Source organism: Stegastes partitus, unplaced genomic scaffold (assembly GCF_000690725.1).
Source record: "Stegastes partitus isolate 25-593 unplaced genomic scaffold, Stegastes_partitus-1.0.2 Scaffold37, whole genome shotgun sequence".
In the NCBI taxonomy this organism is placed as follows: Eukaryota; Metazoa; Chordata; class Actinopteri; family Pomacentridae; genus Stegastes; species Stegastes partitus.
The window spans coordinates 1-25,234 of NW_007577768.1; the positions used below are offsets into that span (position 1 = coordinate 1).

Sequence of the window (25,234 nt, forward strand, 5' to 3'; positions counted from 1 at the left end):
GGTCCGAGCACACCAGTGCAAGGACCCTATTGTAACCGTTGTGATTATTATTATTAGGGTCCGAGGACCCCTACTTGCTGCAGCATATATATATATATATAAATGTGCCTGTGAGACAGAAAGTTGAGGTTGAAATTTTTATTATTATAAGTCAAATTATGTTTTGTATCATCAAACTACATCTCATGTGGCTAAAATGCGTGTCTTTGGGAGAGAGGTTGGTGGAGCTGAACAATCTGCCAGCAGATGGCAGCAAGACTCAGTGTTCTCCGTCATAAAGGCTTTGATGAAGTCAATGAAAAACAAGGCTGGAGGCGTTTTACTGTGCAGCATTGAATCAATCATACTGTAATTTTAATTAGATGGAGTGATACACAATGCATCAGGATCCAGAGTAATAACACCTGGATTTTTTACAGTATTCACGTGAGAACAACTTAAAAAAAAAAAAAAAAAAAAAAGCAACATAAAAATGTAAAGAGCAAAAAGATAAAAACATTAAAAAACAAAACAAAAACAGAAGCATTTGAAGTTTGGAGTGCAGACAACAGTAGCTAGGCAAAAGGCAAGCAAACACATATTAGTGGATCACATTATGTTGTAAACAAAGAAAGTGCACCTTCTTACAGCATTTTAGTGTAACCATCTTCATTTAAGGAACGTTCAAAATCTTTTTTGTCTGAAGGTTTTTCTTCTCAGTCAAGGAAACTGTGATTGTATCATTTTTTTCTTTTCCTCCTATTGTTATTGTACAAGTTGTTTGCAACTATTAATCATGACTGGAGATCATAAACTGGACTATTTTATAATTAGAGGGAACATTATTTATTTTTTGGGTGAATATCCAGGAGGTCACAGGTTTGTGCGTGAAAAAGACAGTATTTGATTTGCCAAAGTGGAGCTGAAGAGAGTTTACACAATAACACGTGAAAATTCACTCTACCATTGAATTTTCACAGCTTTGTTTTGTATTCTTCCATATTTTCATCCAATTCGCAACAAAAACAAAAAGTCTTGATTAGCAGCGAATGAAACTGTAAAGTAACGAAGCAACAGTTTGACCTGATATGAAGTTAGGTGATCGTACGTATTGTACGTACTGTAGACTCAATATCCCAGTTTGGAGCTGTACAGTATCTGTGGACATTTACATCTACATATAGCATAAGAGTACTAGAGATTACAATATTAACACCTATGCATAATGTCTTATAAAGTACAGCTACTACATGGACACGCTGATTTCTTCTGAGCAAACCATAATATTAATGTCCTGTTCCCTCCTAGATGGACAGAATCTAGTGATTGTTACAGTAAAAGTCTTTAATTTCTGGTAAAATACATTGCCAAGAGCAGTTTTGGTCACATTCACTCAACTATCATACACTCACATCTTACATTTACCTTTACTCTCCTCAAAAACACCACTGACTGATAATCACATTTTCCTTTTTAGAACAGCACAAGTCCTCCAGTGAAACCTGCTCGGAGACCTCACCCAGACAGCGAGATCTCATAGTCACTTGTTGACAGCAGGGGGCGCCCAACTTTACGCACATTCTTGGCGTTAGTTATACGAGCTGCCACCTCCACTGGCTTCTCGAAGTAATGCACCAGAGCCTGCTCAGTGAGGACGGAGGCCAGGAACTGCTCGAACGTAATGGCCCAGTCTTTGTCAATGCTGGTGCTGTGAGGCAGCCCTCTGTCGTGAGGCCCGCTGCCGTGAGGTCGGCCGCCTCCTCCGCCGTTGGAGCCGCTGTCGCTGCGCACCAGCACTGTGTCGTCTGCAATGTCCTCACACTGCAGCTTCTCATCCAGCTCATGGGAGCCGGCGCTGAGCACCGAGTAAGATGACATTGACGTGTCATCTTTGGTTTCGTCATCCGAGATGAGCATGGCAGACGATGTGCCCGTGTCCTTAGGAGACGAGTCCTCCAGCTTGATGTCTTGCATCGGTGGCAGCTGCTCGCTTGCTTCATCCCCTTTTCCCTCCTCGCAGGGGCTCGACTTGTCTTCCAGATCTGCAGGGCCAAAAACGTCTCCCAGATCCTCAGGCTCCTGGCTGATTTTGGGATCTGAGACGTCTCTCATACACATGCTAGGCTCTGATCTGCCCTCCAGGTTGTGGTCCTTCCTGATAGAGGAGGAGAAGAGCTTTCCCACTTCTCCCATTTCCAGCAGCAGGCTGGTGACAGTCGCTGTAGCGTGGTAGAGCTCCTGTTCTGCAACATCCTCGCTGAACATGCTGTAGAGGGTCTTGCAAAGCTCGATGAACTGGCTCTGCAGGACAGAAACATTAAAAGGGGTCACTGATGGTTGTGCTTCTACTGGTTACACAAATCCGTGCTGCAGATCAGGTCTTACCTGATTGAGCTTTGGGAGGTCTTTTGTGTTTTCTCGTTTAGGTTTCGTCTCCTGGTTCCACAGTTTCAAGTAATGGCGATAATCAGGATTGTTCTGTTTCTTCACTGCAAAAAAAATAAAATGGAGTGTTTCAGTTACAAAGACAAATTCAGTTGTGGGTAAAAACACCATAAAATTGAAGACATAAATGCTGTTTCAGAGTTTTTCTAGTTCTTAGAGTGCCACACTTTTAGTCTCTTTTTCATTGTAACAGAAATCTTACTTGACAGCAGTGTTTTGCAAAAGAAGCTTATTGCTAATATCACAATCAAAATATAAGCATGTTGTTTCAGGCATCCACTGGAAATTAGGATATTTCTCATTAGATATACAATCACTACTGTTCATTTGCAGTCTATGAAGATAATATTTCCGATCATCAAAATTTGGTGTAAAGAAAACAGGAGCAGGTAAAGATTGGTTATTGGATGCTAATCAAGACTAAATGTCAATAAAGCATGTTGCATTACATTTTTAAAATCAGATTTCTTGTCATAGATGTGACTGTGTTGCTTACCTTTCTCAGTTTTGAATGTAACTCTGACAAAACCATCGTCCTTCTCACTCCGGCACTTAGAGTCATGGCCTGAGAGGAAAAGAAGGTGATCCAGGTCAAACATTAACATTTGTTCAGTTAAAAATTCAAATGTTATGGTAAAAAGATGTGATTATCAGCTTTCTGTAGGTAGACTGGACATCCAGCTCCACACTGTATAGACGGTGGTGTATATATATATATATTACTGTGTGTGTGTATGTATATATATATATATAGTATTTACTTCCTAATATAGTGTATTTCTCCATCATCAGTGCCTCCATATGTAAGCAAAGGAAAGCTAGCACAATGTTTTTGATATCAAACTTTATCAACAGTAATTGCAGTAGTTCACAAGTAATTCTACACTTAAAATGTGCACACACTTGTTATTGTGCCTACGATTGTATTGTGTAATTTTATTGGTATGAACAGTAATGGCTTCATGTGATTTCAAGGTTAATGCTACCAAAACACAGATTGCATTCATTGCAAATACAATGATAACAATCCTATGTTACGGCAAAACAAATGACAGGATGTCTGGCATTTTGCAATATAAAGTTAAAAAAAAAGAAAAAAAGATGGAGTCCCAATGCTTTGTAATAAGGAAAACATTTTCATAAGCACATTGTAGCTGCGTTGTGTGATTTGTAATAGTCAGTGAGAAGAAATGAATTTAATTCTCACTAACAGCTATGTGTCATTAAATGGCATCAAGTGTTTGCTGCTGCAAGTCAAATTAAGCACAATACATTTTCTATAAACTGCACATCAAAGCATTTAAAGTGTCTTGACTTTGCTTGAATTGGGCTAAATATAAAGTTATATTGGTTTTTATTACCCAAGTTAATTTTTCTCCCAGATGTTTTTCAGTTTGTCTAAAGCAGTACAGGATGGTGTACAAGGAGGCGGCAAAATGTCACCATTTTGGAAAGGACAGTGGAAAAAATATATTATATCTATATTTACAGTGCAGGAACGTGTGTTTTAAACTAATGCTGATATATTAATAAATGTGTTGTTATATCATCTTACTCTCCCTGCAGTGTGAGCAGTGTAGATATGGTAGTAAACACAACACATAATTAATCTCACCGATGGATGTTTCTGGAGTGATGTCTTCAAAGAAGTACTGAGTGGCTTCAAAGGCAGAATCTGGTTCTTCTTGTTCATGAGTGAACTCTGTTGAAAAGAATTCAAAGAGTCCAAATTTAATTTGGCTTGTGAAAACACTGTGTCAGCCATTCTTTGCCATGTTATTCATCATTTGTATCCAGCATTTTAAAATTGAACTGCATAATAATGTAACCATAAAGTTACCTTTGATGAATTGCCTGCTTAATATTTTTGGGATCAGTCCATGAAAGCCTTGTAAAAGCAACTCTTCCTCTAATACTGACTGCTGTAATGCTGTGACAATGGGCTTATTCAATTGTTAAAATGTTATGCAAAGTCAGACCTGAGTTTGCATGAAGCTGAGAGCTTGAATTATAATACAGTGAATAGCATTTTCAGGTTCTGATTTATGTCAAAAGCGGGTCTCATAAAGGAAATCCTCAGAAAATGATTTAGCCAGTGAAGTGAGACAACAAGCATAAAGCTGAACATTTTCTGTACAGCTAATAAATCTGCTCTACTGAAATGAAATATTTTCTGTAGTTCTCAGGAAGACGACTTTCCAAGATCACTGAAGTGCAGCCACATGCACTCACCAGGTAAGACGTGCATCTTGTAGAGGAGCTTGAGTTTCTCGGTGAGATCCCCGTGACACAGAACACCTACAACACATCAGACACATTAAGTACCTCCATGTAATAGATCATCTTAATTTGGAACCAACACTGCGTTAAACATCCATTTGTCAACTGAGGGTTGTTACGTCACAGACCATTAACCGAACACTACAGAATATTTACAAGGACACACACACCACAGGCTCTCCATACTAACCCAGGCCGTTGATAAATTCGCGGAAGTTGATGAGGGCATCTCCGTTTTGGTCAAGGAGACGGAAGAAGCGCACAGCCAGGGGGTCAGAGTGGGCTCCGTTGGCCCAGGGGAACAGCAGGTTGAACAGGCCCTTGAACTGCTCCACGTCGATGCGGTACTGCTCCAGGTACGGCAGGCTGGGGTCATGGCGCTCGGTGGGGTTGCTGCTGCCGCCCCAGTAGCAGCTGGTCAGGTGCTCCGCCTGAGGAAAGGACCATTTAAATGTAAATGTAAATGTTAAACAGAACTGTAGCAAACACAAGGACAGAACTGCTTTTTGCTGAGCTTAAGATAAGATATTCTTGTAATAATTTCACAGCTGAGAAGTTTGAAGTGTTACAGCAGCAAAGGGAAAAGTGCAAAACTGTAGTAAAAGTACAAAAAATAAACAAGAAATACAAGTACTGTTGATATTGTCAAGATTCTTCTACGAAAAAAAATCTAAATATTGCACAAATTCCTCTGAATGTGGAAATAACGATATTGCACATTGTTATTCTATAAATAGAACAGCTTCAGTATTGCAGATCCCTCCATGTGCTGAAAATACTGAAAATGCACAGATTCTTCAATGTGTTGAAAAAAATGGATATTACATAGAGTCCTGTACAAAATCTGAACAAAAAGATGGATGCAACTTGCCAAATAAGCAAAAACCATTAACATATCTATTTTTGTTTTGTTTGCAAAGTACATCAGAGACTTTGAAAGTAAAAAATATTTAAACTTTTGAAAAAATCATTCCTAACATTATGCCATCGATTAATTAGCAAATTAATCTCTACCAGTTGTTAATACAGGCCTGTGACACAAAAACAGCTCATCGCTAAAGCAGAAAATGCCAAGATTCCTGGCACAGCTTAAGACATTCAAACATTTCAGTAGATTTTTGGAAATATTTATTGTCTGACTTGTAACTCACCTTGAAGAGCACATAGAGCTCCTCCAACTCGTCAATGCTGAAGGCAGTCTCTGTTACAATAGTTCTGACCTGAAACATTATATAACAGCATTAAGTAAAAATAGAAGAGACTGAGTAATGTAAAGTGTGAATGTGGAGCAGACAGTCTAATAATGACTCAAGATCAAATCTTCTTTGACTTGCACAGATAAGAGACTTCTGAGGTTGGCAAGTTGCCTGTGTACTGTTCTGCTATTTGCACAACAGAGTTGCAACAACAGCAACATTCTAGTAACAACCGACTATTTGCATGCCATTAACAGTTTGATTAAATTCAGTATTTGCAAGATTAAGTCCTTACCACATTGCGTTTAGTCGTATCTTCGATGGTTTGGATGACCCTCAGCCTCTGTTTGAAACGCATCTGTTCAATCACATCCGCACGAATGGAGCCAAATTTCTAGCACAAAAGAAAAAAAAGGGACAAACACTGAGAAATGTAGGTCAACTCGGCTGTGGCAGTGCTCCGTTATTATAGTGGAAACATCAAAGACGACTGGAGATAACTGCATGATAGCGAGGAGACAGCTGGGCATCTCAGTGACATTTAAATTACATTTAAGTAGGAATCATTCAAACTGAGAACACACAGCTCTATCGCTAACACAGAAACAAGCACAAGAGACTGATGATAAAACGGCAGATAAACTGGAGACAAACCATATGATTTAAAAGAGTCACATATAAAATTCAGATTATTTATTTTCCATAGAACCAAAACCTGATTATAATCCAGGTTTAATACCTCATAAGAGCTGCGGACAAGTTTGAAGATGTCAACCTCTGGATGTGGTTCTCCGTTATCAGTCAGTAAGGAGTGCAGGTGAGGGATGGGAGGGAGGGTGCTGTCCTTATTGGTCACACTGTCCAAGTACCTGCAATATACAACATGTGGTGCCAAAATGGTCAAGATGTCTGGCAGGGATGTGAGGAGAGTTAATAAAACTAAGAATGATGAGAAAAAAAATGACTTAACACTACAGTAAAAACCACTAAAAGATGAGCCATAATGTCTTTAACCCCTCCCTACCTGCCCAGGACGGTCATGGCCTCCCCGTCATCCTTGCAGCCCAGCAGCTGGTGGATGTTGGCGTGCAGCACTGAGAGCGCCAGCTGAAAGATGACCTTGATGCCGTCGTAGAAGAAACAGTCCACCACCACCACGGCGCTCTCGAACGGCATGACGGACAGGAAGAGGGTGAGGAACCAGGAGAGAGAAATGGTGGAGATGACTCCCAGGTCCTGCATGCAGTCGTACAGCTGGGGAACGTACTCGCGGGCGAGCTCCTCGAACACGCCCTGGTCGACTAGAGCTCCTGGGGGAGAACGAGAGGATTATGTCAGAGAAGCAGAAAACACCAATCAAACACTATCAACGCCAAAAGCAGATACTGACCTACAACTCTGGTGTTGTAGTAGTCCGGCAGCATCCTCTCACAGAGCGCCACAAGCAGCCAGAAAGCCTCCTCTTCTTTGGCGTAAAGCAGCAACACCGATGTCACAATGTTCATGGCCTGTGGAATCAACACAGAGAGGATCAAAAAGATCAAGTATTGTCAAGGACTGCCAGGTTTCTTCCACTTCATGTGGGAATGAAAACAACAGCACGCGCACCTGACAGTATCCGATGTTGGGATTTCTGAATGCGTAGGCCGTGAGGACCCTGCGGAGGGCAGCGATGCCCATCTCATTCTGAAAGGCCGGGTGCTCGGGGAGAGAGCGGTGCAGGTCTCTCTCGATCTCCTCCGTTGCCAGGTTGTATTTGCCCATCGATTTCTCCACCAGGTCCTCATAGTATCCAGGGTGAGTGGCCATCTCGTTGATCGCCCCTACAGAAAACAGTTTAAAGGTTAAAGGTTGAACGCAGATTGTAAGTAAATCTCAAAAATGAGCAAAATCTGTGGTTACAGTCTGTGATGTGGTCGACTACACACTAAAGTGTCATTAAATATTGAAATCATTAACTGAATTTTAATGGGAATTAAAGTGGCTGAGGATGCATGGTTGACTAACTTTAAAAAAAAAACACAAAACAGAATACAAATTTACTACCATAATAAGTGTGGCATGAAGAAACTACAATTAAAAGGTAATAATTACAATATTTTAACAGATTACATAACCATCATGGCATCTAAACTCAGATGTGATACAGTAGCTTCTCTGTCTTTCATGTTTTAGAACAAAATGCTTCAATTCCTTTTGCATTTCTTAAGAGAACATAGAACCAAATCTTGAAAAGTGGTAATTTAATGCTTTGGACAAGTTTTCTTCTGTACGTTGAGCCCCTTAGTTTTTAACAGTTATTAGATATTTAAAAACATGAAACATTCATAGATACGAACAGTGCAGATGAGACAGTTCAGCACATGCTTCAGTAAACGTGTTTACTGGAAGCTTGCCACAGTACAAATTCTCACCAAACTGGTTTCAACACCCTTTGTTCTAAAATGAGACACAAATTTGGCAGCAATTGATTGTTTTAATAAAGCATGGTAAATGTTTTTTTTCTCAAGGGAGACTAGTGTAAAGGAAACTAATTTGAGGAGATGCAGGCGAACGTGACTGCGGTGGAAACAATGCAGCGATGACAACAAGCAGCTTGAGCCACAAGTAGGTCACACAGGAGTGACAAAGGGGGTTGGTCGTGACCCACATCTGCTCAGGTGAAGACGACTACAAGCTGCTGCTGCGGTGCAACACATGACTGAGCTTGTGAAGTCTTGCGAGCATACCTCTAAATATGGGTCATGTTGTGACAGAGTGAAAGTCACAGACCTCCGTATAATTTTGAGTTCAGATAAAAAGAATATACCAGTTGTTACATACTGCTTCAAGTAAGAGCAATGTGGTCTAATCAAATCTCCAAACCATATTACCTCTGGACATTAATACACTTCAACTGAATTAATGCAAATGTGTGGCCAGCTGAGTACTTTACGAGAAAGAGCAGCATTATTGAGTACATCAGAATCAGTCAACTTAAAATAGACATTATGTGTAATTCACTAATGTTAGGGTTAGTTGCACCCTTGACTGAAAATAACTGCTCATACAGTAGGTGTCCATGTAATTTCAGTTGCTCCTGACATGCAAATTCATCACTATCTGCTCTTGAAAGTATATTTGGATGCTGTATATTAACATCTGGAATTCAGTGTGATAATATTCCAGATTTAACTTATAAAGTAATCGTTTTCTTGGACTTTCATCTCAGCTCATTAAACCATTCTACCGTCAGCTGCTTTGAAAAGGGTGATCATGCAAATGCTTTTGTGCATTTTAAATGGAGGTTTGCACATGAAAGGGATGTAAGTACGATGCAGACTCTGATAATGTAAAACAATTTCACTCTAAACCATCTGTGGAATATTGTGCTATTAATAAAGATGCATAAATATAATGCATTTTTATCATGTGTTTGCAGGCCTTCGAGACAAGAATAGTTTAAGCTACACAACCATATTTGTCACTAAATATTTACCTCAGAGTAAAAGACAGAAACAAAACAAGCTTTATTTCTGCATGTTTATGTGTCACAGTGGCTACTGAAAGCCTTATCTTGTGTGTTTGTCGAACAGGGTGAGGTGGATTAACTACACCTACATTAAATATTTATCATGTGATGTTATGTTGAGCACGTAGTATGCAGGGTGTGGTCTCTCAGGCAACCTGTAATGATTTGTGTGTTGCAATTGTGTGTATTGCAGGTCTCACCAGAGAAAAGCAGCCACAGCTCTCCTCTCATGCCCTCGGGAATGCCCTTGAGAACGAGCTCCTTGGTCTTCTCCGTGCGGTACATGCACACTCCCTGTCCGTACTCGGTGAAGTGGTTCTTCCACGCCTGCTCCTTCAGGAACTCCTTCGCCTGTGCAAAGAGGGAAAACAATTACATGCAGCTGGTGGCAATCTTGCATGCATTTTCATTTTCCATGCACAGTAATACTATGAAAATGCCAATAATAGACGTGACAATCCACGATTGCTAATACCCTTCAATGCAAACAGACAGATAGATGACTGCATTAGTAGGTATTACTATGTGGCCATTGCACGCTTGACAAGATAAAATGCTTTTCATTGTATTTGACAGTGTGTTATTTAACTCACCAGTTTGGGATTAAACTCCTCAGGTGAGCGGCGGCGGTACATGGTCATGAGGGCTTGTGTGGCTGTGGGCACGCTGCTGTCGTTCAGGTTGAACGTACGCTCGCTTTCTGAACCCAAACTGTGCTGCGGACTGCTGGAGAGCAGAGATCCATGCTGGGAGTAAACCTGGAGACACGGCACAATCAGGCTTTAAAAGACAATTCACTGTTTTCTATACAGGTACCGTAAATGAGATGTTTAGGGCAGCACATGTTGGTGGGGGAGCAAACTCTCTACATAATAACACATTTTTATATCTGTAGATGAAAAACAGTTTGAGCAACTCTTACCTCATCGTCTGAGCTGTTGAGGCTGCCGTTCAGTTCCCTCTCCAGGTAGATTTTGGAGGTGGTTTGCTGCAGGAAGTCGGAGATCCTCTGCACCAGAAAGTCTCTGTCTTTCAGGTTCGCAAACAAAAAGGTCATGCGGTTCTTAGTGCTGATGGAGAGCGGACTGGGCAGCACGTTGGAGCTGTCAGCCTTCTCCACGATTGTCACCTGCAGGACGACAGAAAACATTCACAATGTGAGCGTAATAACATGACAAGCATCATGGAAACCAAATGTGTGAAGCGTCTGTCATCGAAGTGTTTATTAAATGGAAATCAATTTCCTCATATTTGAAAACTGCATTAATTTCTCCACATACATTTATGAAAAACACAAATTTAACCTCAAATTAACACAGGATATACGTTATTTTAGTCGCTAGAAGTATGTTATTTTACCCCGTTCGATTTATTTTTCCGAGTCATATTACAGCTTGTGATGCTGCAGTTACTTGCTGTTCACATGTTTGCTTATGATTGGAAGGTGCTGCTGGTGTTACCTAGCAACCAATTTCGTGAAGTCTTAACTAGCTAAAGACGCTTCATAAATGGTGCAACCACATGATTTGGTAAAGCACATGTTTGAAACTATCCAGTAGATACTTGAACTTACTGAGGACTTTATACACAAACTCAGTACTGGGTGTATAAATAGCTGGCGCAACTAAACGAAACGGATGAACTGTGATTCAGCACGACAGCTGAATTTCGTACACTGTGTATGCATCTTTCCAAAGCAGATGGGCAGTGACAACCCCTCTCTTATCTGCATAATCAAACACAATCCAGCATATTCACATATGATTTACTTGAGCTCCCACTTGTTTCATTTATTTGCAAACCATACAGCTTTGCATGCTGCTAATAAACAGACTCCTCACCTCACGTAGGGGGATGATGAGGCTGCATAGCGTCTCTTCCTTGCTGGTGAAGCAGATGTAGTTAGTGGAAACAAACATCTGTCCCAGGATGTGCATCTTGTTGAAGGGAGTCCACAGAGTGCAGTCTGTGTGTCCATCCAGTTTTTCATCTTTGGGCAGACGGAAAAGCGCACGGTAACGCTCGCTCTTTGCTCTTGCGTCCAGATCTCTAAAAGATGCAAAACTCTCATGTTAGATAATAGACTTTTACATGAACATTTAGATATAGCAGAGTAGTTTTATTCACAGTCTGGATGAATGAGTTAATCTATCCAGTGGACTATCTGTGTAGATATAGTAAAGTGTTATGCAAACCGTCATACAGCCACGGACGTGCAGCACATCTTATATAAATTGTACTGAACAAACATAACTGAGGCCATTTTAAGGGCTCACAGAGACCTACTAGAATTTAAATTCACTGCACCGTTGTGTCTTATAACACACAGTTGTTGCTCTCCTGCAGTTAAACTGTGAAACCAAAACTTGCACCACTGTGCTCATACATGTTACATGTTGTTGGTAACTTTAGATGATCGACCTCGCTGCCGACACATTAATGTTCAATCGACCACACGCCGTAAACATGTAAAAGCGGGATTTATTATTAATGAGCAGATAAGTGTTTCCACTTGGCACCGGCTCCTACCTCTTGAGCGCCGACACCTTCTTGGGCGACTTCTTCTTGAGCTTGGGCAGTGAGCGGTCCTGCTCGAAGCCTTTGTTGTCGAGCAGCTGCCGCATGGCGATGTTGGCCAGCTGCTCCGCCAGCTTGAAGGTCTCATTGATGTTGAGGAAGACGGAGAAGACGTGCTCGTTGGCGCGGGTGCTCACCTTGATCACGTCAGGCAGGAGGAGGGTGGCGCTCTTCTCCAGCTGGGTGATGTCTGCCCAACGTACCACCAGTTTGGCTAACAGTGAGAGAGAAACAGACAGATTTATTGTGAGATAAGACAAATCGGTGGACTATGGGAGCCCTGAAGGTTTGAGATGTCAGAAAGTTTTCACTTTGAGACGAATACAAAAAGAATACTACAACGATGCGCAGTTTGATAGGTAGTACTGACAGGTGTAATGGCTTACTGCTCTATAACATCTCAAATAAATATAGCCTTCAGAAGACTTCTTCAGAAATCCTCACATCAAGGTCCCTTTGATAAAGTAATAAAGCATGTGGGGGGTAGACAACCTAATTCACTTGACTGCTGCTACTTTTTTCCTTCATCAAAAGATAACAATCTCTAACAACCTCAAAAATCCGAAGCGTGAAAAGGGTTTGACAGTTCACGTGATAACACAGAAGTGCGGTAAGATCGAGCAGAGAGATACAAAGGCACTTTCACTTCAAGGCAAAAGAAGGTTCTTAAAGACAAAACAAACTCCAGAAACTTTTTTGTTTTTCATATTTTCTGGATTTGTATTTCAGTGCTATCATATAAAACACTACACAATATGAGCAGGAGGTAACCTAACACATCAGATAATGTCAGATCTGAAAAGACATCCTTGGAAACAGTTTGAAAAAGTGCAGGCATTTTCCCAAAATGCTAGGCAGGTAATTAGATGAACCACCTGTCTTCATGGGCAAACTTCTTCTGTTATCACACCTCAAACTTGCCCATTCTGCCTGGTGGTTACTTACAGGATGCTGAGCGGTCCGAATAACTGTGTGAATCAGCCCTAAGCATAAAGCTTGAAGCCTGTCAAGATGGATTCTCTCATGACCTCATGAATCAAGCAAGAATCCAGCTGCCTCACAAGACAAAGCTGTAAGAGTACATAAGCTGTGACTCGGTGGATTTATGAAAAATCCAGTTTCTGCACAAACATTGTGCTGCCCGTGTCGGCACACTGATTTTGCTTTAAATATCAGCAAAACCAAAATTGAAAGAAAGCAAAAACATCATTATAAGCAGAATTGTGCTTAATGAAACCGTATAGAGTTAAACTTGTTACATTGATGGATTTGTGGACTGGTGGAAAAATAATCGGCATGTATTTTGATAATCAGTTTCTTTTCCAGCCAACATGCCAAAAATTTTCTGTTTCCCAAGTCTCTAGTGTGAGGATTTGCTGCCTTTTTTTCTGCTTTTATATTACTGTAAAGTGGATTTTGAGGGATCTGGAACCGTATGTTGAACAAACCACACATTTGAAGATTGGGATCAAGTAAATTCAGGTTTTTCACTATAATCTGACATTTTACAGACCACACAAGCAATTGATTAAATGACTAAATAAACAGCAGATGAATAGAAAATAGAAGTAACCGCCCTAAACAAGTGTGTGTGTGTGTGTTCAGAATGTGAAGAGATAATATCCAACCTTCTTTTCCCAGTAAGTAGGAATAGAAGCAGAGGTGGTTGATGCTGAGGTAGAGCCACCCCTGTCGAGGCACTTTCCCCTTCCAGTAGCTGCAGGAGTAATAGTTGACCAGCTTCTCCTCTTCCGGCATCCCAAACAGCTTCCGAAACTTAGCGCTGGCCTCCTTGAACTTGTCCGTGTCGTCGTCTTCTTTGACATCGTGGTTCTTGTTGTACTCTGCGATGATGCCCTGCAGAAAGACGAGACAAGAGAGGTAATGAGCTGCAACGTGAAAAACTGTGACTGTAAAGTGAAGAGCCGCAGTGGTTTAACTGATTGATGTTGTATAGTTAAGAGCTGAAATGTCAAGTTCCACGTTGTTTTATGAGTCGGACAGGAGCTGCTGCACTTCACTGGCTCCATCTTGCCAGTTAATTTCACCAAACTTTTTTTTTTTTTCCAGGAGCAGGTGAATAGTTTAAGGTCTGTGTCAGGAGACTATTGTGTGTGGATTTTTAATACCCCTCAAATGAAACCTGATCCTCTGAAGGCCATTCCTGGGAGCTCGTAGGGAACTAAAAGATCCAATTTGCCGATGCAGCCTTCTCTGAACTACTGACCGCGCTGCCATCTCATAAGTGCTGGCTGGAGGATGTTATGGCACACCTTAATCTCAAACAGCGAAGGCATACTGCTCAAACAAGAAAGTTTTAGAAAACTGGACTGGTCCCAATTCATGTGCACATTAGTTTTTGCTTCCCTTATTGTTTTGCATTTGCATATGTAAGCTAGTGTTGGCAGTTGTTTGACAGTTTATTTTAGGAGAATTTTGTTGATATGTAATACATTTTAGTATTTGGTTGACATATGAGCATTATAACCTTTGATATATTTTTGATCCACCACCTGTAAACGTTTTTTATGTGCTTTTTTATTTACTCTGAAAGTCCAACAAATACATACAAAAGTCAAAATTTCCATCTAAATTTCTCATAGAAATTCTATGGAAATAAAATCCAAACACCAAACTGAGGCTCTGACTGTACAGCGAGCATTCTTACCTGCACCTTTCCTTTCACAAAGGTCGTGATGTCGTTTTCATTCTCGAAGATGGACAGAGTCTGCAGCAGGTTATGTTCCAGCCACTCCCAGTGCTCTGTGATCTCTTTACGGGAGGTTCCTGCAGAGGTGGGAGGACGGGGAAGTCAGAGGCAGCAAGTTAACAGGAGGAGCGTGAAGGTGTAATGTTTCAGAGGTAATATAGTGGCACAGTGTCGCAACCATATGTGTAAGTTTTAGAGATGCTCAAATATTTACAATAAACTCTTAATTTGTAGAAGCAGAGTAGAGCTAAAACAATCATTTGCTTAATTTATTAGTAGACAGAACATTTATCAGTAATAATTTTATGATTTTTTCATTTCATTTCAGTCGAAAAGTCTGCAGTTGTTGCTGTCTAAAAGATAAGAATATATTTGTATTTTATATCTATGATAGTAAATTCAAAATTGGGGTGTTAGAGGGCTCATTAGAGAAAAAACAGTTCAGAGACATCACATTGGGCTTTGAGAAAGTGCATGTAGTGCATTTTATGTGGAAATGGAGGACAGGTTAATGAGGGCAAACGTATCAAGTCAACAACAACAACAACAAAGACGATAATTAAATGTGTATCCTCCCTTTCATTTCTAAACAGCAACACTAAAAATAACTGTTTTGTTATCACTGAGCAGCGTGAGATTAACATGGATCTTTTGGGCCACGGGAGAAATAGATTGCAGTCATGGCCGCCACTGTGAACCATTATCCCTCCACACTGCTTCAGTGAGTGCACACTGACTGCATTAGCCACGTCTGCCAGACTGCTCCACTCTCCTGCTATCTCTGGGAGGAGGATATTAAGGACTGGGAGGGGGGGAGGAGGAGGAGGAGGAGGAGAAGAGGCGAGGCGAGGGGAGCCAATGCCATTTCAAAGCCAAGCCAGCTTTTTGTAGGCTTCCATTTCAGATAGAGAACACAAATGGGAAAACTGTCCATATTTGCATGTTGGTAGAAAGCTAAATGAAATACATGCGTACACACAAACAGACTGTCTTTGTCAATAAATGCAAAACTTCAGCTAATTACAGAAGTCTGATTCTTAACTATCTTTTTCATCATTCTAATTAACTTCAATGCATTTCCCAAAGTTGTGACAATTCCTTAATATATACAATGACTGTACACAAATAATGGTAGCACACAGAAAGCTTGCCAAAAGCTACTGTCGGACACTTCTGTGTGTATTCATAATGTTAATGTGCAGGAGTTCACATCAAAATTGTAACACAGAGGAGACTTGTGCTCTACAAAGCCAAAAATAATAAAAAGCAAGTTTCCAACAACAGCTTTAAAGCTTATTTATGTCCTCAAAGTGCCTCAGATTTTTCTGCCTTTCAGTTTGCAGTTAAAGCAGATATGTACTCCATTTTCAGGCTGACTCAGTGCAGAATGCCTCTGTAGTTATCTTTCACTAAATAGTTATGGTAGAAATGAAATAATTAGTCTATTGACCAATTTCTTAAATACTAATCAGCTACATTTTGGTCACCAATAATTTCAACTGAGTATTTTTCCAGACAGATGTGCCTCAGATTCACTGCTTCTAACCTCGTAGTTGTGATAATTTGCTGGTTTTCTGTGTGTGTAAGCTGAACAACTCGGGGTTTACCGGTCAGACAAAACAAGCAGTTTGAGTACATCAGTGAGGGTTTCAGGAAATTGCAATCAATCAATAATGAAAATAATTGCCTCGGGATTAGTTCAACTCAACATGTAGCTGGAATTTTTTCATATTTAATGGCACAGTACAAATGACGGTGCAGAAAAGAGTGCTGCTTCAAATCAATCTGGAGTGTTGCTGCTAATTTGCATGATTTACTGCTGCAGACTGTCTACGAAGCACTCGCACTCCTGAAAATGGCAAAGAGTGAATGGAAGTTTGCAGAGAGGAGAACATGCAGATTACGCTATTGTGAAGACGAGCTGACGACACAAAAATCATAATGAATCGAGTGATTAGATGAAAAACGTTGATTCCTGCACCCGCTCCTTTAAAAACCACCGGGGCATGATGTAATGCTTGGCATTCAGCAGCTGACATGGGAAAAGGCAGGATGTTAGAACATCATGTGTTGCGTTGAAGCTGGGGGAGGGATGAGCAGGGGTAAAATTACAAAGGGGTCCCCATCCCTGCTAAGATGTCCCTGCTTTACTTTTGTGTATTTTCTCACAGGGCTAAAGGTGCACATACCATGAGCAATGATCCAGTAAACTAAAGAGTCAGGAGTCTGGTAGAGGATCCTATATGGGGCCATCCGAGCGCTCGAGTCCAGAACGACATCCAAGGTCCCAACAAGCAAACCTGCAAGAGCCAAGAATACTGTTATTGAGGACAGAATAATCACCAACAAATAAACTTTTGCGCTTCAGAGAATTTTCTAAGAAATGCTGAAGAAAGAAACTTGTTTGTCCAAAGACAATAAAAGCTCTTTAATGGTAACTCATGTCACAAGTGAACCTATAAATTAGTTCATCTGTGAGACAAAAGTCCCAACAGACATGTAACAACCATGAACAACCATGACATGCTTTACAAATGAAATGCACTGATGCATTTATACCATTGTGTTATGCTGAAGCAAAGTGGGAAACTATGGAGTCCTGTGTTTTAAGATTTGAGAGTATGAAAAACATCCATTGGCTCCAACATCTCTGCTCTACATTAAATGTCCTGGTTTTACTTGCTAACCATGTGATCTACACGTTGTAGCCTCTGGGTTTCATTATTCTGATTAGGGACTGTGATAAATGACTGCAAACAACCACATTTTCTAAATGAGTCATTCGACATGAAGCATTCATGAACTCTAACTAATGGTCTCATTAGCGGTTTATAAAATCAGTTAATAATTTATAGATTGGTTGTATTCCATTAGTGTGAACCTATTTGTTTGCCAGGTAGTACGAAATAACCTTGATTTGTATTTATCCTCGTCCAGCTTTGTTTCTTTTCTTTTTCTTTTTTTTTTTTAACTTTTAATGACCTTTAAAAGGAGAAAGACCCTTTTATAAAGGGGGTAGACCTTAAAAACAGCTGTGTGTCTTCTGTGGATCTGGAGGAGCTGAGAAAATAAGCACTAGAGTTATCTCAATGTGAGCTTAGAGACCAGAGTTTTTTTTAAACCATAAGCTGCTTCATAAATCATGGCGGGTTGGAGGGTGGACCATAATGCGACCTAAAAGGCAGGATATCTTGATTTGCGCCACTCTGCTTTTGACCATTGTTTTATTGATCTGTCTCTCCCCTTTTTGTGCAAAACTAAACAACGTTTGTGTTCCTTTAATCCATCCTGTCGACCACTTCAATGGAAAATTTGGCCCCAAAAAAAGTGCATCATGTGCATCAGAATCCTGCATTGTATTGATGAGCTTCTGTTTGTGGACGTGCTTGCAGATGACACGTTGTGATGAAACACATTCTTCCTAAAGGGTTCACATCATTCCAGTAATGGAAAGGTGGAAACAATGTGTCAAGAAATGTGGAAATTCCCCCGAAATGGCAAGAAAGAAGAAGACAGCTAGTGAGTGAATTTAGACGTCAACAACGCAGGTTTTACATTTTTAATAAATTCAACTCTGCTAATGCTTTAATGTAAAAGAAATCCACTCATTATGTTAATTAGGCCTCAGGGATACACACAGTGTCTTTTGGTGAGAAATGCTGGATTGTGTTTGGATGTAAACATGACAGGGCACCTTCAACAACTCATTAACAGTTGCAACTGCAGATTTAACAGGTTGTCGTAAGAATCCTGAATTAATGACTTATTAACAGCGAGGGAGGCCTTCAGTGGCAATATTACTTTGATAATGATTTGACTCACCAGCCAGATTTTGGCCGCAGAGGCTTATAAATAGTCTAAGTGTTCCTAATTAAAAGGTAGAAACGCAATCACTTGCAATTTAGAAAAATGCAGCAGGCAAAATTGCCAACTTACTGATAAAAACACATTTTTCAAGCATCTGTGCAGCTGTTGTTGTTGCAAGAAATATTCTCCCAGATTCGCGGTGGGTATACGTTCAACTGCTATGAGAGGCAGGTTATTTTTGTTCTGCAGCTCGTCAACGCGAACACAGCATGAGTCACACAGACACTGGATGGGAGGGAGGAGGGGAGACAGAGGAGACAAGACAAGCGAGGCAAGCTGAACTGTTTTCTTATTGTCAGGGGGAGAAAAAGTCTGAGGAGAGACAGAAACAATAGAAGGGACTCAGACTCACCAACCTCTCTAGTTTCTTTCCTCATGTAAATTCCTTCCTTTTTACAATCCTTTTTATTAGTTCCTCTTGCCACTTTGTACCACTGAACTCTCAAGAAAAACAACAGTAAAAGGAAGTCAGGCCTCAATAAATACCTTGTAGATCTGACAGAAATTGCTAAAAAATTAACAGTTCTTTGCTTATGTAGTTACACTTAGTGGTGACTGTTACAAAATGTAACTGATGCCTTCTGGTCATGTGTCAGAACAATTTCACGAGAGCCAGCATGCGTACACAAATAAACAGACAACAGATTTATTCACAGAGCTTAAGAAGTCAATAAAGAGGCGATCAGCCGGAGTCTTAAACACACTGAAACTAAGGGGATAATGCGGCGTGACATTTTGGTCCTTTGAGGCAAACAAATGAGTGTTATAACACGAAGGACAAGTTCCTCTTTGACAAAAGAACATCACAAGGTTCAAAAGACAGTCATAACTGGTACTCGCACGTCGACCTCAAAGAGGACTTTGATCCACTACCCTGGTGGTGCTTCCTTTAAAAAAAAAAACTGCGTCAAATACTGAAGTGTGAGAATCTACCGCCGTTTCTTGCAGGCTTGTGGTTGAAACTTAAATGAACGATAACACATTTGGATCTTAGTTGCACTTTGGAGGTGAAAGGGTTCAGTCTGCGAAGCACGAGTCGAGGTTTAACGCAGGAAACATAGGTGAGACCACCAAGTGTGTGAAATCACCTGTTCCTCCGTTTGTGCAAATGCTAAAAGTGAAACATCAAACAGACAGCGTTTGTTCACATCGTTGCATATTCAGTTGAGAGTTCTAGCAAAACTTGGCCAATGTCTAAAGATGAGCGAGTAGTTATTTCTTGTCTTCTGAAGCTGAAGTTTGTCGCTACCCTAAACATCAGAAGTCTCCGCAGCATGAACTTCTCAAATCCACGTGACGACTTGTTCCACCTCTGCCTTTACAGTAACATTTTCTGTCCACACATCGAATGAGTGGGTGTGCAAAACAAAGACAACACAAGCCCAGAAACAAAGCAGCTGTAATGGTACATTATCGGTTTATTACATCTGTGTGGCTGGAAAACGCATTTAAGCGAGCAGACGCCTTCTGAGCAGAACAAGCTATAAAATCATGTGATTCTTTGTGCTTGTCTGCACTGAAACAAGGACACAGTCAGAGATCTCGATTGTTGGGGCAACACAAATCACCTTCTCTGAAACATTAGTGTTTTCACTTACTGGAAGAACAGGAAAGCAAATCGACAGCGTGTGGAAAACAAGCTACTTGTTTTCTATTGTTTATGCTCTCAAAAAAAAAAAAAGAAAGAAAGGAAACCCACAGCTTTAGGGCATGGGTGTTGCTGCGGTGTGATGTTTACAGCGATTACACTGAGACCTGAAAAGACCACAATCTCCCCCAGATTAAAAAACCACAACTGCGTCAGATAACAGATTTAACCTACAAAGGACAGATGTCTGTTTGATACACAACACTTTGAACTGCAGGCAAACATTACCCGCTGGATTATGATTATGTGCTGTACTCTGACTCCAATTATTGTGCAATTTTAGGTTATAAGCATCTTTGTGCAAAGTTGTGCAACAAATAACACAATAGCCTGAATCTTGAGTTTACTTTTAAGCCTGATGAATAGAGGTTTTGTTTGTGCATTTTTCATTTCACACTTCCGTACTGAACATGAATCATTTACACATTTAGAAAATGCAGGAAACTAAGATGTAAGACTTTGTGTAAATAAATTCCTGCAGCTGTACCTCTGCAATATCAGACACAATACTGTTGATGTAAACACTATTAGAATTATATTATTATACACTAAGTTGTCATTAAAAGCTATTTGCAGCATTGTTTGGTCAAATAGTACGTGTATGTACATATATTTAAAAACACATGTATGAACTGTTTAGCTCAATAGGTCCTCAACTTAATCCTTTTTTTGTTAGTCATCTTGTGACCTGCTTTCAACCTCATGAAGATTCCTAGACTGGTGAAACATTGACAATTGTTTACCACATTGCACGATATTCTTAACTACATAGGTTTTTTAAAGGAAAGCTACAGTAGATTTAGACACCACTGAGGTGTTGGGAGGATCCTAGTTGTGTATTTTTGTGTGAAATATGGAACTGAGCCCGTTTGGAGAGAGGATCAAGCAGCATCCTGGGGCTAAAAATTAGGCCAGTGCAGAAGTGCCAAAAACTGCAGTTCATTGAAAGGCCACTTGAGGCTGGCTTCAAAAGTAAGTCAATTCCAATAGACCCTTATGTTAAAATATCCAACTTCACAGCAGAATAAACATGTCTATGGCGCAGTACAGAAAAAGGTTTTGGTCTCTATAGGCAGTTTCCTCATTCATGACAACTGTAAATGCAATTTAACATACTCACCCATTTAAATTGTATAAGGCATGAAGTTATGCATAATTAAGGGTGTGGACGCTTTGAATTACAGATGGGTGCTGTCTTAGTAATGTCCATGGACTGGGACTGTTTGCACTTCTTTGCTCATTTTTGGACGACTCAGTCTTTCGGAGGAGTCTGGCGCTGCCAAGATAGCAACAGTCAGAGCCACCACACCGAGCTTCAAAACCACAGTGCACATGACCTATGGGTGAAGCCACGGAGGGTTTGTCTATCTTTAGTTACAGCTACAGGAGAGGATGCCTTGACTTGTCAGATTGAGAAGATTTTGTCCAAAGGATGCACATATGACCAGAACATCACATCCTACACACTCCCCGCCTTTCATTATTTGTCAGTTGCCATGCACACAATGCATAAATTCTGCAACTGCTTAAGCAGCCATCGTACTTCACCACGCTGCCACCTGCAGCTCCACAAGATGCTACAGTTTTCTGAAAGAGCATGAGTTCATCAAGCAAACACACATTCGCTGTTTTCCACCGACACTCATTGGCCTTGTGCCAGCTTGGACATTGGTGCTCCAACTCTGTGAAGTTGAAAATGCTTTCGATTTGTATCTGGCTGGGTAAAATGCTCCATCCTGGTGCTGTCGATGGCTTCCCTTTTTCGTGGAAGAACGGCTTGAGGGCCGTGCCAGTGCCACTGGGTGCTGAGTGCCAACTGGCACACAATGCAAGTAAGCAAGCTCAGCTTTTACATAACAATGACATCATCCCCCAGCACCACTTAGCACGCTTTGTGTTGCCACAGCCAGAACTCACCAGAGACTGAGGAGAGGCTGCATGCCTAATTATTAATATAAAAGAAGGTCATATTACCAATATTATATTCTAAATTTGTAACCAGTGTCATGTTTTTGTAATATGAGGAGTGAGGAACTGACCAAACCCTTAATGTTTACTGTTGTCCTTTATTTATCAGACTACAGCTGGGAAATATGATGGTGATGTGAGATGACAGAAGTCTGACTGCAATCAGGGATTTTGCTAAAAACACTTTAGCATGGAACCTTTTTAATATCTCTGGTATTAGGCTGCTGTTGTTTTATGGTAATAAAGGATTTACAAGATGTTTGCATGAATGTAATTAAGTACATTCATTTGTATCTAATTTACTGGATTCACTAAAAAAAAAAACACACATTTCTCCTTGCTCATCCTTTCTATCCATAAGTGGTTGCTCCATTGTGTTTTCAGAAAAGTTACTAGTGGTTGGCCAGATGGTTTCCAGATAAATACAGGCGGGAGAAATAATAAACAAAACTATGCGACACTGTGCAGAAAAACAATCTTTTAACTGAACTGCCTAGTACTTAAACTCTAGATATGCGACTGACAGTATGTATTATGTATTCCAATGCAAAGCAGAACTGGAAACCTCTCTACTTTAACACAGTATTTAAAAAATCACCATGAGAGAAAATGAGGCCACTGCTATGAGAAAAGTCTATTCTCTGTATCGCCCACTTCTCAAGCCGACTGGTCCTCAAATATTTGACTGTTGTCACAGTTTTTGGTGTTAACGCTCAGTTGGCAGTGACACTGAGTGACATGAAGTGAGAAATTCTCAGCAGGGAACAGGAACTGAGATAAAGGACACTGACCAGTCATTGAGAGAGACCTCACCTCCTGTTCAGTCCTGAATCAAAGTCAACCAAGGCTCCCCAAAGGCCCAGATTCACTGTGCGGCAATACACAATGCTGGTTTATCACCTGATTATTAGACGTGTAGTTTTAGCATCAAGACATTTTATATTTAAGCTAATATAAATCCTTTAAGAAGCATATTTCCAAATTAGTTTGTATTGGAGCAAATTACCCACGCAAATTAGGGGCCATCTGATAATTTGTCAAAGGATTACTGTACAAAATGCAGATGTGTGGTTACAGGGGCACACCTGCATTTTTTCAGGCCCAGGAAGATAACCAGGCCATCATAGTGCTTCTAAATATAAATATACATAATAAGAACTGAAACAATAAAATGTATTTGCTTCATTTGCAAAAAAATATATTAAAAAAAACTCCTTTATTGCCTTAAAGATGATCAGCTGTGTCTTATCTACTTGCTGAGTCCAGGGCAACCGAAATTTCACAATCCTGAGAGAACCAGGACAGGGTGTCAAACTGTGAACCTTAGCCGGTCAGTTCAATAGCGTGTTCCGTTATCTCCTGCTGCTGCTGCTGCTGCTGCTTGACCCATTTTGGAAGGAATAAGCAAGAGAAAGCAGGCGGAGGAGGAGGAGTGAGGGAAGGAAGAAGGGGAATGATTCAGCATGAGCAAGCAAACAGACCAGGTTTCTGGTTCGTGGTCAAACACATTCACTGTTGTCGAGGCTCAACAGCCATTAGCAGCTGCTCATCTCAAACCACAACTGCAATAGTTTGTGTTGTTGTAATGGCTGAAATGTAATTTTCCTCACATGCTGCAGGAGTATTCAAACTCATTTTATATCTCAGTGTATGAGGTGGCTCTCAGACGGTGGATAGGTGCAGCTCTTTGCCCTTTCACATGTGCTTGCTTGATTGTCAGCACACTTGGTCAAAGTTTGACAAGATGAGGACAAATCAGTTAGTAAACTCTTCTGCCAGCTCACACATTCAGGTGAAAGGCCACCTGACAGCTGATTGGTCATGTGACCCTCACATTATCCTTCCATGTGTATTCTGATGTCCAGCACCAGCACACACTGTCTCTCCTACTGTCTCCAAGCAGTCAACATCTATCTTTCATCACCACTAGCCCAAGGATCAGAACATAATACTGGTGTTTTCAGTGTGTTTGAATCATGACAGTCGGCTGCAGAGATGGGACTCACCCGCCAGTCCTCCGCCTCCATCCCCGTGGCCTTTCCTCTTCTGAAGGATGAAATATGGGTTGGCTCTCTCGGTGATCCACAACGCGCCTGCCAGCAGCACATCTTCGGGACTGACCCACATAATTCTGCTTTTGTTTCTACGGGAACATTGAATAAACCGGACAGCTGCTGACGGCGACCGTCAAACTGCTGTGACTGTGTTCAGGAAGGACTGTTAGATCATTTAAAAAAAACAACAACAATAAAAAAATGAAAAAAACACCAATAATGGCCTGATGTTCTCCTGAACGATTCTTGACCCTTAAAATATCGCCTAGTGTTGGATGTCCGAGTAGGACGCGCATGCAGAGCGCTGCTATAATTAAACCTGTCCTGCACGGATCGGTTAGGTTCGGCCTGCAGTACGGAGGTCCAAACACCACATTCCGTGCACACAAACCTCCTCCTGCAGCTTCAGCCTCGTACGTGCACCAGGGGCTTTTAAGTAGATGAATCCGTCGGAGGGACGGCAGGCAAACTGGCTCGGGTGAAGCGCAGCGCCGGATCAGTCTTTGTTGTTAATGCTCCGCGGCAGGTGCGATCCAGGTCAGCGCTCGTTCTGCGGTGTTGTTTCGCGAAGGAACCGCCGATAAAACCGACTAAAACGGGCAGAATGGAGTCCGTTCGACCTTACGGCTGCGGTGTCCGTCCGTGTACTGAAGCATAAAGACGACACTTGAACAGGAGGCTCGACAAACAGCGCTGCGGTCCTTCCTCCTCCTCCTCCTCCTCAGATGAAGCGTCGCCGCCGCCGCACGCGGAATATAACGCGTCACGGAGCGCGCGCACGACGTCAGCTGGGTGGTGGAGGCGCGCGCGAGGAAATAATAATGAATGAATTAGTTCCAACATAAATAAAGATAGATTATCTGCGTTTGTTTGTTTAATCTGGACGTTTGCGTCAAGTTGCGCACACTCAAAGCACAATCAATTGTTTTTGTTTGTCTATAGGTTGTTGAGGAGCACCGATCAAAGGTCGCACCAATACTGCCACTCAGGTAAGTCTCT

At 41.1% G+C, this 25,234-nt stretch overlaps 1 protein-coding gene across 1 annotated transcript; it reads right to left on the minus strand.

The window, feature by feature from the left end:
• Positions 1 to 313: 313 nt before the first annotated feature.
• tbc1d9 (TBC1 domain family, member 9 (with GRAM domain)) lies at positions 314 to 24,953 on the minus strand. The gene is made up of 21 exons (XM_008302520.1): positions 24,188 to 24,953; positions 16,888 to 16,998; positions 14,657 to 14,775; positions 13,617 to 13,845; positions 11,941 to 12,202; positions 11,253 to 11,460; positions 10,334 to 10,540; positions 10,005 to 10,169; positions 9,612 to 9,762; positions 7,509 to 7,723; positions 7,291 to 7,408; positions 6,925 to 7,210; positions 6,640 to 6,769; positions 6,196 to 6,294; positions 5,856 to 5,924; positions 4,895 to 5,135; positions 4,657 to 4,722; positions 4,040 to 4,126; positions 2,921 to 2,989; positions 2,365 to 2,468; positions 314 to 2,280 (listed from the first exon to the last, which is right to left on the minus strand). The coding sequence occupies exons 1-21, from the start codon at positions 24,306 to 24,308 to the stop codon at positions 1,495 to 1,497; spliced, it is 3,843 nt and encodes a 1,280-aa protein (XP_008300742.1). The 5' UTR covers positions 24,309 to 24,953; the 3' UTR covers positions 314 to 1,494.
• Positions 24,954 to 25,234: the final 281 nt, after the last annotated feature.